The 17,663-nt window shown below is 35.1% G+C and overlaps 1 protein-coding gene across 2 annotated transcripts; it reads left to right on the top strand.

The window, feature by feature from the left end:
• Nucleotides 1-1,207: 1,207 nt before the first annotated feature.
• Nucleotides 1,208-7,557, top strand: LOC129880682 (methyl-CpG-binding domain-containing protein 2). 2 transcript variants are annotated; one of them, XM_055954834.1, is made up of 5 exons: nucleotides 1,208-1,298; nucleotides 5,428-6,094; nucleotides 6,206-6,259; nucleotides 6,333-6,475; nucleotides 7,235-7,557. In XM_055954834.1, the coding sequence occupies exons 2-5, from the start codon at nucleotides 5,454-5,456 to the stop codon at nucleotides 7,390-7,392; spliced, it is 996 nt and encodes a 331-aa protein (XP_055810809.1). In that variant the 5' UTR covers nucleotides 1,208-1,298; nucleotides 5,428-5,453; the 3' UTR covers nucleotides 7,393-7,557. The 2 variants fall into 2 exon arrangements, with proteins under 2 accessions (XP_055810809.1, XP_055810808.1); XM_055954833.1 differs by having other exon boundaries at nucleotides 1,216-1,399.
• The last annotated feature ends 10,106 nt before the right edge of the window (nucleotides 7,558-17,663 follow it).

Raw genomic sequence — 17,663 nt, 5'->3', positions numbered from 1 at the left:
AGATCAGATTCGTAGTTATTGACCATTAAAATTCTTTTCTGGCAATCTCTGATAAAACGGCCATAACTTTTTACTTCAAACTCTAAATAAAGTAAATTAGGTGGCGTTAGAAAGAAGACTCATAGACATTTAATTTGATAGGTCATAGGCAACCTATTTCATTATAGGTTGAGAGATATGATCTTTTTAAATTGACCCTTTCATGAACTAATGTGAAAAACTTAACTGGTAGAAAGCTTTTGAACTCGACTTAGTACTAGAGGTATCTTATGATCCTAAACCACTTTCAATACACTTCCCACTCATAGTAATGAACCTTAACAGATAAGCACAAGTAGGACATCACCCGGTTCAAGCTTATATACTTTAGACGAAAGATTCAGATTCTAAGAGAGAAGTTATGGAGTGTTACACGAAATGAGGATTCACATATCCTATCCCTACTTATTTGGAATTGAGACGTAGGTAATATTATTAATTATTGTGACTTACAATTTTTAAATATCTAAATTTTATTTCAAAAAGATTGAAAATTCTATGTTCTAACTCACACTGAACATTAGGTAGTTTGACGATCGTACTCTGAATCAAGCAAACATTATTTTTATTCAAATTTTTTATCGAACTTTTCTTATATAAAAAAGGTGAGATTGATTGTTATAATTTTATTTATGATTGAGGTATCTTTGTTTTGAACGCAACGATCCTAGTGTTAGGACACCAATGGTAAAGTTGTAAATTAATATACAAGATGATATCGATTGCTCTAATATGTTTATGATCGGGGTATCCTCGTTTTGAACGAAATGAACCCGGTCTTAGAATACTAGAGGTAAAATTGTAAATAAATATAGAAGATGATATTGATTGCTCTAATCTTGTTTATGATCGGAGCGTCCTCGTTTTGAACGAAATGAACCCGGTATTAGAATACCAGTGGTAAAATTATAAATAAATATAGAAAATGAGATTGATTGTTTTTATCTTGTTTATGACTGGGATATCCTCGTTTTGAACGAAATGAACCCGGTATTAGAATACCAGTGGTAAAAATAAATAAATATAAAAGGCGAAATTACTTGTTCTAATCTTATTTATGATCGGGATATCCTGGTTTTAAACCAAACGACCCCGTATTATAATACCAATGGTGGTTAAATAGTAAATAAACATTTTATTTATTATTTCTTATTTAGTTTTGCAATAAAAAGTTAGTACTTAAATTCAGCTGAGTTTCTTCATCCCTGCCTGTGTCTCTCACTTCCCAAGGAGAACAAAGATATTGCAGTCTTTAATCTGTAAGTAACATATATTTTCTTCCATAGAACTCCAAGGGAATTTACCCAAACCGTTGATTCTTGGATGATGCTGGCTTAGATCCCTTTGTTTCTGATTTTGGGTATTCCTTTATATCTCTTTGCTCTACGGTTTATGCATTTTTACTTTGCAAATATATAGATATCTCCGCTGTTGTATGTTGAAATGCATGTGGATCGGGTTAATTGTCTGGATAAGTTTTTGTGATAGATTCATTTGATTTATGTGAATCTGTGTGATGTTTTTTTTTTGTGAAGAATTGAATTTACTGATTTGAGATATTTCTTTATTTGATTTTGTGTTATTTTTTGTTGTATGTATGTAGTTTCTGAAATCAAGATGCTGAGTATTTGGAAGTTGTGGATAAATCTTAAGCTCTCAAAAATTGATTTCTTACTTCTACATTTTCTGCCAATGCTTTGGTTTGATTGTTCTTGTTTTTTCGTATTTTATGTTTCCTTCTTATAGAGGTGTTATACCTTCTCTCTTTTCCTTGTGATTCAGCCATTTTCTGTTTATTTGGAAAATTGGCTCTACTTTGAATGCACATGGCCTGTGGAAAATTAGGGTTTTGTTTTCAATTTAGGGTTCAATAAAAGTAGGTGGTTATTAATGGAATCTTGAGTTTGCAGTCACTTAATTGTTATGTTGATCAAACTCTTCTAAAATGTCATCGGGGGCGTGTTGGATCCTCAAAAATAGTAGTTGTGCTCGGTTATATAAATTTGTAACTGGATAAACAAACCAATTAAGCTACGTTGCTCGGATTCTCGAAAAATGTTTCCGCATCTGCGTCAAATCCTCAAAAATAGTGCATTTTTTGAGGACCCGATGCGGCAATATTTTTAGGGAGTTTGAGCAACGTAGCTTAATTGGTTTGTTTTTTATGTTGTGAAGTTATATAACCGAGCTCAACTAGTTTGTCTACTAAGGCATAGTTATCGTTCTTCTGCTTTGTATTCTAGGTGCTAGACTATTGTGTGTGCAACAGTGTGATGACATTCACTAGTTCTGATAAAAATGACTTGCAAATATAGATGTATGGAGTTATTTTGCTTGGAATCTATGAAAAAGTCTGTTAGCCATCTGAACTAGTTGTTGAACTAACAACATATTTACCTAGTTCAGTTGCACGGACCAAGTGAGTGTAGAAGTATTAGTACTATACAACCAGAAAACGTTCTCACCTAGTTTAATTTTTTTATCGTTATGTCCTCACCTAGATTAGTCGCATACACTTAATGCGATCGGGACATTGCGTCTTTAACAATTACTTTTCTTACTCTTTTATCGAAAGAAGGAGCGGTAGATTAGTACTCTTAAGCAAAAGGTATGAACATAAATGAGAACCCAAAATAGCTTAGCTAGCACATTGATACCCTTTGTTGCGTAGTTACTGTACCTAAGTCCCGTCAAGCCACTGTAATCAAACTACTCTGGATATATCTTCAATCTAGAAAAAACACTTTTACTTGATGTAACTTGTCCAGTTACATTTGTTGTTAAGAGTACTTTAACTTTTAATAGTCTCTCAAACTGATACTTCTTTGCTTCCAAAATTTTTGGGAAACTAAATGAATGTAAAATGATTCAATGATATATTCAAAAATTCGATTTTATAAGTTACATGAAAAGGAAAGAGTTTACCAATAGCATAATAATTCTTAATTGTTTGTAGTGCATAAGATCACGTCTTGCGAACAATCATAGTATGACCCCTCATCTAATATAATAACAATGAGTAGATTTCACGCCCCTTTCGCCTTACCATTATCATGGCTTACAAGGATTGTGTATCAATAGATCTCACCTCCCTTTTGCCTTATCATCGCTGACAAGGGATTGTGTATTCATAAATTCGGACGGTCTCTAAATAATGTCCGTGTTCGTGAAGTGAGATATTTTATCAGTCATATATATTAGTCATATATTTCTAAAGAGTTAATTGATGTCAAAGTGTACTATTTGTCAAATTTACTTTTACACTTTCCACAATTTAACATTAAATAGATTTGTTTGTCTCACTTTCCTTTTCAACTAACAGTAAACATTGTCTTCTGTGTATTGAACCTGACTTGGGTATCACTAGAATAAAGACAATTTATGACTCGTGTTTCATTAAAAAAAATAACTTGTGCGATAAATTATGCCTCTTAGGAGGTATAGAATTCAAACTTCTTCATAAAACAAGTGTCGGAAGAAAGTAGGTCGTATGTTAGAGACATATTCCATCTTAAGTAATTATATTTTCCAATGGCGTCTCAATAAAATTAGTAGTCTAAACCCAAATGTTAATAAGAGGTCGTGAGTATATACACATACCCAAACAAAAATATAATTTGGTGCAACTTTTTTTTTCTTACTTGTTTTTAGTGTAGTATTCTTAACAAACATAAAACCTTTAACTTCACAATTATTATTTATAATAGTAAAGATTAATTCAAGTTAATAAGATGTTAGTCATATTAGCTTGGATGTTGTAAAAAAATTATTTATCAGTAGGAAGATTTGAGTAGTTTAATTCAAAGTTCTAAAATATTTCTGTTAAAAAGTAGGTAATCTTTCTTTCATTCTGCTTTTTCTTAATTTAAATTTTGTACATTCTTTTTACATTCTTCAATATTGTCTAAGCAAATAAAAAATAAGGGTGAGCTGCACTGATGTTTCCTAATGCAGTCCACCTGAGGTTTGTTAAGAAGCTCTCCTTAATGAACTTATTTTTTGACATTATTGTTAGGAAAAACTCTTGATAGATTATCCACTTTGTGGAAGTGGCATCTCGTAGGAACTTGATTCTAGACTCTTGTACTCATTTTGCTTCCACTGGATGCCATTAATACCTTACTTTATTAAGAACTTTAGACTCTAGACTTTAAAAGAGTTGTTTTAGGTCTGCTGTTCAAACCCAAAATATGGCTTACAGTGAACAAAGCTCAGATTCAATTGGTTGATGAACTTATCTGTGCAAGATTTATGACCAACAAAAACTCCTAAAACAACTGCTTTAGCCATTTTTTAAGATCAAAATAAAAGCTTCTACCTCTGAGTGTCAAGTAGTCCCGATGTTGGGTGATTCTTGTACACCAGTACGATCAATTAGTTAGAACAACTTTTTAATGTGAACTGGCTGTGATTTATTTGCACCCTCGATGACTTAGGAAGTGTTTTGTTTGGGAATATTTCATGTTAACTTTCTCGTTTGTTCAACATAAATACTATTCTTAAATTTCTGATAAGAAATTGTATTCCTAACTAGTGGTTCAAACTATTTCCTTTGCTTCTTTATGAATGATTTCATTCCCCATAACATCAGCTTCCTTTCATGGTTGTCAAGATCACCTGTAAATCATTTAATTGAGCAGTTTCAAAATTTTTAATTTTTCTTGCTACAGATATCAGATGTGGCCTCTCGTAGCCTATCTGGTCAGTTGGGGAACTTGATAAGATATTGCCTTCTACATATTAACTCTGATTCATCTTGTTGTTGAACTTCCAGTTATTAATGATATTTGATTTTATTGGTCTGCCATTTGTTTTATCTTGTATTTGTTAGCTGATTTTAAGGCGCTTAGAAGATTCCTGTACTTTGAATGCCCATAGGAATTAAATTAGATTATTTTTTGGAAAGAATTTTTGTGTATCATGTCTGAGTGTAATATTTTAGCAGTCAAAACCCCTCACATATGTTCAACTGTATCTTCTTGTCTACAAATTCGCCCCTTGTACAAGATGGACACATTTGGATATGGATAAGTTTTCATTTACTACCAGACTGGCATTTTTTAAATTTGATTTATGATTGCTCTCTATCATCAATTCATGTTAACTTTTGATGACTTGGTATAGAGCACTGCTTTTCAGCCTTTGTTTTACTAATCCAAACAGGGACTCCTGTCTTTGTAGAAAGTAACGTAATTTAGCCTTTTTTAGATGTGTGGAACCTGTGGTTAAATAGGATAAAGGTGTTTGTTTTCTCATTTCTGATCTATGCTATTCACTGTTCCAGGAGTTCTCTTGTCCAATAAATTGTTTTTGCTTTCTTTGGACAATTCTGTTCACTGTTCTAGGAATTCTATTGTCCAATAAATTGTGTTAAATTTTTTTGGACAGTTCTATTCATATTTAGATTTGGTTGGATGGAGCGAGATCATCTGGACCTTGCGACCCTTGGAAAAGCAGATCATAATGATATTCATGGTTCTTCAGTTGCTAGTCGCGGAGATAATATGAAGCATGAGCCAAAAGATTCGAGAAGCACTGCACGCTCTGGTGGGATTGAAACTTCTAATCAAAATCCTAGAGATGTTACTGCTTTAGCAGAAGGAGAAGAACATAACACAGATGATGAGGATAACCACAGTGAAGATGCTCAAAAACAGTTGGTGCTTTACGATCCTGCTGCAGTTGGTGCGGGCGAAATAGTTGTCGCTGATCCTGTTGATTCTCAACCTCGACGAAACTCTTTTCCTAATTATGCATCTAGGATTTTGCCATCTGTAGGGGCATTTACTGTGCAGTGCGCCAACTGCTTTAAATGGAGGCTTATACCTACTAAGGAGAAGTATGAGGAGATCAGAGAACACATTTTGGAACAGCCTTTTTATTGTGAAACAGCTCATGAGTGGCGTGCTGAACTATCATGTGATGATCCACCTGATCTCACTCAAGATGGAAGTAGGCTCTGGGCTATTGACAAGCCTAATATTGCTCAGCCCCCTCCTGGGTGGGAACGTCTTTTAAGAATCCGAGGTGAAGGAGGCACTAGATTTGCTGATGTGTACGTTTCTTGCATTCCTTCACTCCTTTTTCCATTAGTAGGTTTAAAGTCTTCCTGTTTTAAGTAGAGAACGACACTGCCCTATTAACATTTTTTGGTCATGATTTGCAGGTATTATGTTGCGCCATCTGGAAAGAGACTTCGTTCCATGGTTGAAGTTGAAAAGTAAAATACAATTTTGGATCTGTATTTTCTTCTCATATCCCTCGTGATATTGATCAATGCTTTCTTTTCTTAGGTACTTGCAGGAACACCCAGACTATGTAGCACAAGGTGTAAGTATGTCCCAGTTTTCGTTTCAGATCCCAAGACCTCTGCAGGAAAATTATGTTAAGAAGCGGCCTTATCGTCCAGCACTTGCACATGATGAAAATGAGCCTGGTATGCCAGGACCTTTTGAACCTCTTGATCCTCTATAGACATGGTTTATTAAGCATGCTTAAGTTAAAAACTAGTAGCATTTGCGATGAATTAATTAAAGCTAGTAATTGCATGAATGTAGTTGATGTTGCTGCTGTCCTGTCTCTTTCACTCTCTCCGTACTCGACATTTTTGAATTTACTGATTCTTTGCACTGCGATCAAGTGAATGATGGTCTGGTTTGTGCATTTTTTTTTCTTTTTTGGGACAAAGTGAAGAAAGTTAACAGGTGTTATCCCCCCCCCCCCCAAGTAAGATAGAGACTCTGCTATAGGTGGATAATTTTTAAGTTAATAATTGTTCCGATTTGAGTCGAGTCACTGGGAGCTTGTCTTAGGGATAATGAAATCTTCTGAACATACAGGTTATACCTGAATCATTATGTGGTGTTTTTGCCTTAAGCATTCAGCACTCCTGGGCTATAAGCAGTTGATTGATTGATTTTCCTTCACCCCTCTGTCTATTATAAGTTCATAAGCATAGATCAGTCCATGTTGATTGGTGTGATTCCATCAAGTTTCTAAATTGCGTCACCTTGAGATGGCTGCTGGATATAAAGATCTGTATTTATGTTTATATCTTTGCTCCTGACTGGTTGTTCCATCACCTTAGTCTAGTATTGCCTAAGCTTGGCAGTGTTACTTACAAATCTTATACTTGTCACTGATTATTTTTTTTTTTTGTAAACTTGACATTGAAACACATTTGTAACTATGACAGTTAATCGCATAGCATGGATTGATGACGATGGTGATACAGATTTACGGCTTGGTATGCCAGGGGCTCCTCTCTTTGAACCTCTGAGCCAATCGTTCAAGAAAAAGAGGACTCCCTCTAAGCGAATGAGCAATGCTGATGCAGCGTGTAAGTCAAATTAGGAGAGTCTATTTTTATTTGTATATGATCTGGTGAAATCTCTCTGGATTCCTTTTTATGTTAGCTGACATTGAGCAAACTGAGCATAGACTTGTACCTATGGAAATGTTACTGGAAATATGGCTTTGACCAAACTTTGTGTTTTTGATGAACTTGCCTCAAGTTGATATCTTTTGTTGTTTCCAGAATTAGGTAATGTGAAGGAGCTACTCTTCTTAGTTTACTTGAAATGTTTGATGTTTCCTTCAGTTAAGGTAAAAAACAAATGGTGGTTGTTGAAATTTGACTGGCTGGTCATGGATTTTTCATGTCCAAATGTCTATTGTAGAAACGTTGCATCACTTACATCTAGGGGTGAAAAATGAGCTGTTTCAGATCGGCTGACGAGCTGAATCAATAGATGAGTCAATGCCAAACTCCGCCCAACGCTTACTTGGGCTAAAAGATGGGTCATAACCCATCGCCAGTTTGACTCAATTATGATTGTTTCTCTTTAGAGATACTAATCAATTTTTAACCAAATGTCTATAAACTAATAGCAGAAAAGACTTACTGTAACTGCTTATGTTATTTGTTTCCTAGTTTTTAGGAATCTTTTAATTTTCAAAGATCTTTTACTTGTTTTCTAATCTTAGGACTCTGCTTTAGATATGGAGAATAGTTGAGACTTACAGGGATTGTAGTTGTGGTATCATCCTTTGTCATGTATTACAGAATAAAAAATGATCATTCAATTATCTATTCCTTTCTATGGTATCAAAGCTATTGCTCACATGAGATCGGTCCTTGTTTTTGTTTTCTCTCACACAATACCTGATCTATTGTCTCTAGGGATGGCAATGGGGCTATGTGGGGCGATTGCAGGTTTAAGGCTATGTGGGGGCGCTGGGCGAGTTGAAATAATTCTTTTGCGGGTTTAAGCAAAACGAAAACTAATTAAAGATCTCTTTCATTTTTGACTGAAAAACTGAAAAACGTGAGTTTGCACCTGCATAACCCATGTTTTTATTTGCTTGAATTGCATATTAAGGCATTAAAGTTTACAAACTCAATTTTTCAAACCATTCAAAATAAGGGCATCATTGCTGCTTCTTTTTTTTTTTGAAATATGTGAAATATGATGATGAACATATAATACTAAAGTTAAATAAATTTAATCCTTAATCACATAATCTATCTAAATCTATTGGCTTTTGGAAGATGCAAAAACAATTTAGCAGTATTGAATTTTTATTTAGCGTTTTTAGATTTTTCAAAAAGTAAATGTGCATTAGAATGTCCTATCTCTCTCTTCAACGCTTTAAAACGAGCTAGAAGGCTTCTCTTAAAGCAGAAAAATAGGAGTTATAGTAGTTTCAGCTATTCGATTCGAATGAGTGCCCTCACTTCCTTTCCTTACTACGGTATGCCCAAAAAAAGAAAAAGAAAGTGGGGTGGGGGCAGGTTGATGCGAGGGGGGAGGGGCGGGTTTAAACACAAAAAAAGGCAATGCAGGACGGAGCAGGGCAAATTAAAATTTTGTGGGTTAAGGCTCAAATCGCGATGCATCCGTCCCATTGCCATCCGTAATTGTCTCAATGGCTCTTCCTACCAAAGTTGTTAATGTTGATAACATAGCCGCAAACAACCCCATTATCCGATTCAATCCTGCCATGCAATTACCAATCAAGCTCATCGACAGTCAATTTTGCAACTTGGAAGGCACATGTTTCAATGCTCATGAATGACCACAAATCATTTGGCCAACTTGATAGCACCTTCGTTGCACCACCCAAGACAATAACTCAAGATTATCAAAGGTCACCAAATCTTGCCTAAGAGACCTGTTGAATTGATGATTGAAGGTACAGAAACACACCTAAAATGGTGGAATCTGAAAAAACTCCATTGAAGAAATATATGGAAATTAGGAGAGAAATCTTTTCTACTTTGTATTAGATGAATGAAGAAAAGTACTGATTACAATTGCCAAACACCTATTTATACAACTAACAACTCCAATCAACTAACTGACTCTAACAACCTACAATTGTGTGCTAATTCCAACTAACTGTCTTATTCCAACTAACTAACTGATGATGTGTACAATAAATATCTCAATGCCCCCCCCCCCCCCCCCCGCAAAGTTGGAGGTGAGATCAACACAACCAACTTTTCTAGAACAACATAATGTTTGATTCATGTAAGTGTCTTGGTGAGAATATCAACCAATTGATTATAGTGCCAATGTGATGCAAGGATATAAGACCTTCCTGAAGCTTGGCTCACATAAAATGGCAATCAATATCAATGTGTTTGGTTCTCTCATGAAAGAAAAGATTCTTAGCAATTTGTAAAGTTGATTGTCTATCACAATACACAAGGAAGGGACCATCTCTAGGGATAGTGAGTTCCTCAAACAATCTACTCAACCAAACTAGTTCTCCAACCACTTTCCTAATAGATTTGTACTCAGCCTCAGCTGAGGAAAGGGAAATACTTTCTTGTTTCTTGGAATTCCAACTTATAGGACTGGATCCTAGCAGCATAATGTATCTCCCGACAAACTTTCTGGCGTTAGGACAAGCTGCCCAATTAGAGTCACAAAAGGCTTAAACTTTGTAATCATCAGTAGGAGACATAAGCAATCCCAATGTTGGATCCTTCTTAAGGTACTGCAGCATGTGATAAGCTGCTTGCAGATGTGGTTCTCTAGGATCTTGCATGAATTGGCTAAGGTGTTGGACCCCATATGCAATGTCTAATCTAGTGTTGGTGAGAAAGTTAAGCTTGCCAACCAGCTTTTGGTATGAACTAGGGCTTGATACAAGCTTCCCTTCATTAGCTTTGAGCGTGACTGTTGGATCGAGATGTGAGGCAAGACTAGAATACTATAAGCAGTGGTACTCCTTTAGGAGATCAAGTAAAAACTTCCTTTGTGAAATTAGTACTCTAACCTTTGTGTAGAAGATCTCTAATTCCAAGAAATAATGTAACTTCCCCCAAGTCCTTGATTTTGAATCGGTTGTGGAGGAAACCTTTTAGTTGATCAATCTCTTCAAGGTCAGTTTCAGTGAGTAGAATATCCTCTACATATACAACTATAAAAATAATAATAGATCCTTGCTTTTTATAGTATAAGGAGTAGTCATTTAGGGAGTGAGTGTAACCTCTGGAACTAAGTGCATCAGAAAATTTGGCATATCATTGCCTACTTGCTTGTTTCAGACTATAGTGGAATTTGTTGAGTTTGCAAACCAATTTTTTGGTTTGACCATCTAGTCCCTATGGGATATCCATGTATACTTCCTTATGAAATTCTCCATGAAGGAAAGCATTATTCACATCTAACTAATAGGTGTTCAAGTGTTTCGTCACAATAGTAGCAATTAAAGTTCTTACAATTGTCATTTTAATGACAGTAGAAAAGATGTTTGTATAATCTATGCCATAATGTTAGATAGTAGCATTAAATCTCAAGTATTGTTTGTATAATCTATGCTCCCATATGCTTTATGCTTGATTTTGTAGACCCATCTTACATCTATTGACCTTATTTTTAGTTGGTAGTAGCATTAAATCTCAAGTATTGTTTGTGTCATTGCTACTTGCCAGGCAAGATTCATAATTGCCTCATCATATGATGATGGTTCACAATCATATGATACACTCAACACAAGTGATTGGCTTTCAGGATATAGAACTTCAGAGGCAATGTGATGATAGTGGGAGAAAGAGACATGTAGGGAATGCAATGGTTGTGAAGGTTTAGGTTGATGTCCAGGATACAAGTATTCATTAAGGTAGGTTGGTTCCCTATGAACTCTGGTGGATTTCCTGATTGTGAAACATGTTAAGGAGAATGGTGATGAGAAGGTGAAGGGAGAATGAATGATAGGTTTGGTGACAAGGAAGGAACTGTAACAAATGTATGTACAGGATCACATTGTACATTATCCGAAGAAGTATGAGTAGAGTGAGACTCAGAAGGAATAGACTGAGTGAAATGAGGCTCAGAAGAAATAGAGTGATCACACATAGGAGTGGTATAATCAAACACAGGAGTGGAATAGAGATTGGACACATGAGACTTAGATAAGTCAGAAATCAGAGAAAAAAAGAACATGTCTCATGAAATACAACCTCCCTTGAAACATGAATTTTCTTAGTGTTCAAACTCAGCACTATGTACCCAGTTGTACCAAAAGGATATCCCACAAACACATGTGGTGTTTCTCTTGGTTCAAATTTGGTTCTATGGGTTTTAAGTGTGGTGGGATAACAAAAACAATCAAAGCTTCTCATATGAGAATATTGGGGATCTTAGTTATACAACAGGGTGAAGGGGCATTTGTTATAAAGGAGAACAGAAGGAAGTCTGTTAATGATGAACGTTGTTGTAGTATACACTTACCCCAATAATTTGTTGGTAATTTGAATTGGAAAAGTAGTACCCTGACAGTTTCTAGGAGATGTTTGTGCTTCTTTTCCACCACCACCACCCCCATTTTGTTGTGGTGGTATGAGTATGATTTTTGATGAATGCTTCCTTTTGATTAAAAGAAAAGAGTAGATTCATGATTGACAAATTCTAGACCATTATCTGATCTTATAGTTTGAACAGTGGTTTGAAATTGATTTTCAATCATATTCACAAAGGCTTTTATGATATGTAAAGTATTGATTTTTCAGCTCAGTAAGTGTGTCCAAGTGGACCTGCTAAAGTCATCAAATAAGGTGATGAAGTATTTAAATTTGTCACGAGTTTCTATAGGATAAGGTCCCCATAGATCAGCATGAAGTAGTTCAAATATATTAGAGGTGTTGTGTGTTTTGGGTGGAAAGAATAACCTGATTTATCTTGTCATAGGGCATATAGTTCAGGTGAACGATTGTTTGGGTGAGAACCCCACGGGAATGGAGGATATGCCTTTCATTTTTACAAAAGAAATATGGCCAAGTCTATAGTGCCACAACATATCTGTACTAATTTCATGAGACAAATGAGACATAGAATCAAGAATATTATTTCCATTACTATGAAAGATGTTCATTATATATGAAGTAGAATGGAAAGTGAGATTTTTTATAGTGGGTAGGGGACTACATAAATGAGAAAAATATTGACATTGAGAACCTATCTTATTACTATGAAAGAAAAAACATTGAGCTAAATTTTTCTGTAAAGAAGGAAGGTTGTTCTTCTGTAGATAGTCTGAGCAAAGAAGGTAAAGCCCATCTTGCACTCTACCAACGTCCACAGACCTCTTTAGTAAAGGGCCCTGCAGAATACAAGAGGAATTAGAGAAGGAAGCAATACATTTGAGATTTAGTGCCAAGGAACTAATGGAAATTAGATTGTATTTGAAGGAAGGAATGAAAAGAACTGTGTACAATGTGATCATGGCAGCAAGCTTTACATTTCCAATCTCAGTTACTTTAACTCTATATATATCAGGTAATTTTACTAGTAAAGAATATGGAAAGGTAATGATGTATGAGAGGTGGTCTTTATTAAAAATTATGTGGTGTGTAGTCTCTGAGTCTAACATCCATAAGTCAGTTTTTGTTTTGAAACAACCACATGAAAGCTTATCAAAATCCATAGAAGAGTTGCATACTATGATACCTACAAAGTTTGCAACTCCGCTTTTTATATGTCCTTCATTGTTTGTATCTCCTACATTGCCAAGTTGGAGGTGTTGTAGTAAATTGACAAGCTATCCATACTACTCCTTGGTAAGATTGGTGCTTGAATTTATTGAAGATTCATCAGTGACTTCTGTGATGAGATCAGCAAAAGCATTTGCTGTTATACCTTTTTCTTTAATAGATTTGTGATTCTGACTGTAACTTGGATTATATTAAGGTGGTGGTCTTTGATTCTAAGCATTGTTGTGTTTGTTCTGATTGTTATTATCATTGTAGTTTTGTCCATTACCATAGTTTTTATTTTGATTGGGATAGCCATATGTCTTGAAGCATTTTTCTTTGTTATGGCCTAGTTTCTTGCCGTGATCGCAGAATGGTCTAGACCTGTTGTTTGTGGAAAAATTGTTAGAAGAGTAATTTGTTCTGAACAGACTTCCATTTGATGATCCTGATGAGCTAGCATTCATGGAAGAGTTCTTTGAGCTTGCCTCTGTAAACATCTGATTGTTTGGTTTGAACTCCCTTTGTTTTTCCTCTTAAGCCAACAAAGCAAAAGCCTGGCCCATGAATGGTAAGGGATTCATCATTAGTATACTACCTCTGATGACAGTGTAAACCTCGTTCAGCCTCATTAGGAACTAAATAGGTCTCCTTTCTTGTTCTGCTTTATGCATGGTTTCTTTTTATCCACAAGTGCACACACAACTACACTGACCTTTAATACTTAAATTGCTTAGTTCCTCCTGAAGTGTCATGCCCCGAGAGGGTACCCTAGACGTAACTGGCACTCAGAAGCCATTTCTGGCTCTCAAGTGAACTACTTGGCCTGATCAAACATTCATTCATTCAGCGAAATACTTAGTTTAAGAGAAAACAAATCTTAGTGGGCTAACTCAACCATCAATCTCCATCATTCTAATTAGAAACACAGTTCGAAAGAAAACTAATCAAGAGTTAAGGACATTAAAATAAATCCACCACTATCTAGTCTATGAAGCCTCTATCTCTACTATCTAGATGGTGTCAATGATAGATTCATGACTACCTCAAAAGAACTATTCATAAGCAATGAATAAAAATAATATGATCCCTCCGAAAGCAAGGAGGTCCTACCACTATCATGAAAGAACTAGATCTTCAACGAAGCGCCTGTTGATAATCTCTAATACATATCCCTGCATCATAAAATAATGCAATCCCAAATGAACGTTAGTAAGTGAAATGTACGAGTATGTAATATGGCAGAGTGAAACAACAATACATCAAAGATACTCAAGATAGAATGAAACTCATCCAACTCAATATGATATGCAAGTATAAAATATAACAATGCTTTAAGAAGGAACTCAGTAATATGCAACTTGTTCAAAACATGTCATATACTTTCATGCACAATCTGGGAGCCTCTCTTAACCGACAACAATCCCACCACCTATAAATAGGTGATGTACAACAAAACGACGTCATTTCCACATCCGTCCAATACTTACCAAGGTAAAGGACGAATCTACCAATATGGAACCACAATCAATCAAGTCCTATCTTGTCAGGGTAATGAAAAGGGAAACATCCGACTTAATGGTTCAATCCTCTCTTATGGTGGCTACATAGTTATTGAGTTTTACTCTCACTCAATTCGGTGCTCAATACTACTCCCAAAAATCAATATGCTCATGCAATTAAAACTAATCAGTTTAATCAAAACTTTCGACTAGTCTCATTGGACTCTCATCAGAACTCAATCTCGTCTCAATTATTTTTCGCTTTCAAATCAATTTAATCCAATCCACTCATTTAGATTAAATACTCAACTCTTTTAAATCTCTATAAAACATGCAATCTCGATTCAAAATAATGTATAGTGAAAGCAGGATCAAAACAGTTATAATTTTAAAGACTCTTTCAATTCAACTCGGGCTCGGCTCATGCTCAAATCATCACGTTCTTTCAGAAAAAATATATTTTCGAAATTAATCACATCTTATTAAAACTCTGTATCAAAACTATCATTTATGCTCAAAATATTTATGTTCAAAATAATGAAAACTTTTAAAGACTCCTCAGAATATATAATATTAATCCAAATCACTCTCTTTATCAATGCATAAAAGTCATCATCTATACTCAAAAATATGTATGTAAAAAGCATGATTATCAAATCAATTAGGGTTCACGGGAAAGTAGCCATGAACGACAATTCCAATCGAGTGAGAGATAGAAAACAACAATAATCTCAATACATAATTATATGAAACTCAATAGAAGAAGAATTAACTTATCCAGAATTCAAAAAACTAGGTTAGACTCAACTCATTCTCAATAATCGATAGAATTAGATGTAGAGAGCGTGGATGAACTAAATCTATTGCTATGATTAGCCTTACATACCTTATACGCTCCTAATTCTTGAGAAAGGTGAGATCTTTAGAGGAAGAATTGGCAAGAATCCGTTTCTTGAACCTTAGAGGTGGATTTTCTTGAAACATATGGATTCCATGGGTAAAAGATATTAATTGGTATTAAGATGAAGAAATTATGGAATTCCATGGTCAAATCTTACCTTGGATGATGGATGAACTTTGGAGAAAGTTAGTTTCTTGAGAACTTCTCTTTCTAGGGTAAATATTAGAACTAGAAAGATGAATTACGTCTTTGGGGTTTTATTAAAATAAATGCAGGCCCACGCGGGCGTGCAAAAAATGCTTTGGGTGCACGGCCAACACGTGGAGGGAGAAGTATCCGCTTTCTCGTTGCGCTAGCGCACGGAAAATGCCTCAGACGCGCTGTCGGTGCGCGGCAAGAAAGTGCCCAGTAAAATGGGTATAACGCTTTATCCGGAACTCCAATTGATGCAAACTTTGTGGTGTTGGAAAGAAGACTCATATACCTTTAATTTGATAGGTCATGAGCGACCTAACTCTTTATATATTGAGATATATGGTTGTTTGAAGTTGACCCAATTAAAATCTTTTACCGAAACTCAATCGGTAAGAAAGCTTTCAACTCGACTTTGTGCTAGAAAATCCTTATGACCTTAATTCATCTCCAAATCTATTCTCACACTAGAAAATTAAACTCCACACATGCACACCATTATGAATCATTTGGTACAACCCATACATATATGAAAGATGGCTCGATCTTAGCTTAAAAAAATTCAAGGTGTTACACAGAATTTCTTCATCCTAGTGTAGTACACAGTGATATCAAGCACACCTTGACTTAGGTCATTGATTTCCTTTTGAATCTTATACAGCTTAGCCCCTTTCATTTGATCATAATGATCCTCCAACTCTTTCCATAATTCTAAGGCATCATAGACATATTCTACACTGATTGCAATTTCCTTTCCAAGGGAATTGAGAATCCAGGATGTGACCATATTGTCACATCTCTCCATTGATGATATTGAGGTGAGTTTAAAGTTTGTCTCTTACATTTTCCATTAATAAATCCTAACTTGTTCTTCACAGATAGGATCTCACTACTCTTCTCCTCCACGATCGATAACCAATTCCATAGAATAATATTGGAACGAGAGTTAGACTTGGACTATCAGATAGATGAATGTAAAGAGGATTAATTACATCGATTGAGTTCTCCCCTGCGGTATTGGTGTTGTGCCTTTTGATTTCAACCATGATGAACTTTGTTTACAGAAAAATGATGAGTTTCGAAGATCTGGAACCTCATGTATGCAAGATGAGTGCGAGAACTTTGATTGAAAGAGAACAAAATTACTGGGAGAGCAGCAAAAATGAGTTGAAATATAGAATCTATCTAATAAAGCGAAAGAGAGAGCACCCAGGTTCTGATACCATGTGAATTGATGATTAAAGATACGAAAGCACACCTAAAATGGTGGAATTTGGAAAAACTCCATTGAAGAAGTATATGGAAATTGGGAGAGAAATCTATTCTACTTTGTATTAGATGAATGAAAGAAAAGTATTGATTACAATTATTAAACATATATTTATACAACTAACTGTTAGTAAACTGTATTGAAAAATATTAAAACAGTAACAACAACTAAAAGTAATAAAACACAAAATCTGGAAAATTAATGCAAGAACAAAATCGAGCCCACTGACTGCACAGTGTGTCCTTAAGGAAATTATTCCCCTCAAAGTATCCGAGGTTTTGGAATCTTTCCTCCCAGGATAGAACGATTTACTCACCAAAGTAGAGGTACTGCTAATTTTTGGTGACTGCGAACCACTTGATGGCTGTATTTCACACGAGTTTTAGGAAGTGCAGAAAGAAGAAGAAAATGGTATATTCAAAATTTCGTATGGAACATTCTGAGGATTAACAGATATATATAGACTATTTACACCTTTTAAGAAAAGGCACCTGTTGGGAAAAGGTTTGCCTGTTGAGAAAAGGTTTGCAACTTTTCAAACAAGGTTGCAACCTTTCAAATATCCATTGGAAAAAATGGAGGGAAATTTTAAATTAATCCGGGAAAGAAACGGGTCGCGGGTCGCGGGTCAGGATTTTTTCACTTAATTAATTAAATAAATAAATAATATTAATTAATTAAAAATTTAAAGAAAATTTGGTCCAAAAAAATTATCAATCAATCATATTAATTGACCAAATCCAAATCCAAATCCAAATCCAAATCCAAATTCAAAGC

The sequence above is a fragment of the Solanum dulcamara genome, chromosome 2 (genome assembly GCF_947179165.1).
Source record: "Solanum dulcamara chromosome 2, daSolDulc1.2, whole genome shotgun sequence".
NCBI lineage: Eukaryota > Viridiplantae > Streptophyta > Magnoliopsida > Solanales > Solanaceae > Solanum > Solanum dulcamara.
The sequence above is the reverse complement of the archived record's forward strand: the minus strand, read 5'-3'. Positions and strand labels throughout refer to the sequence as shown.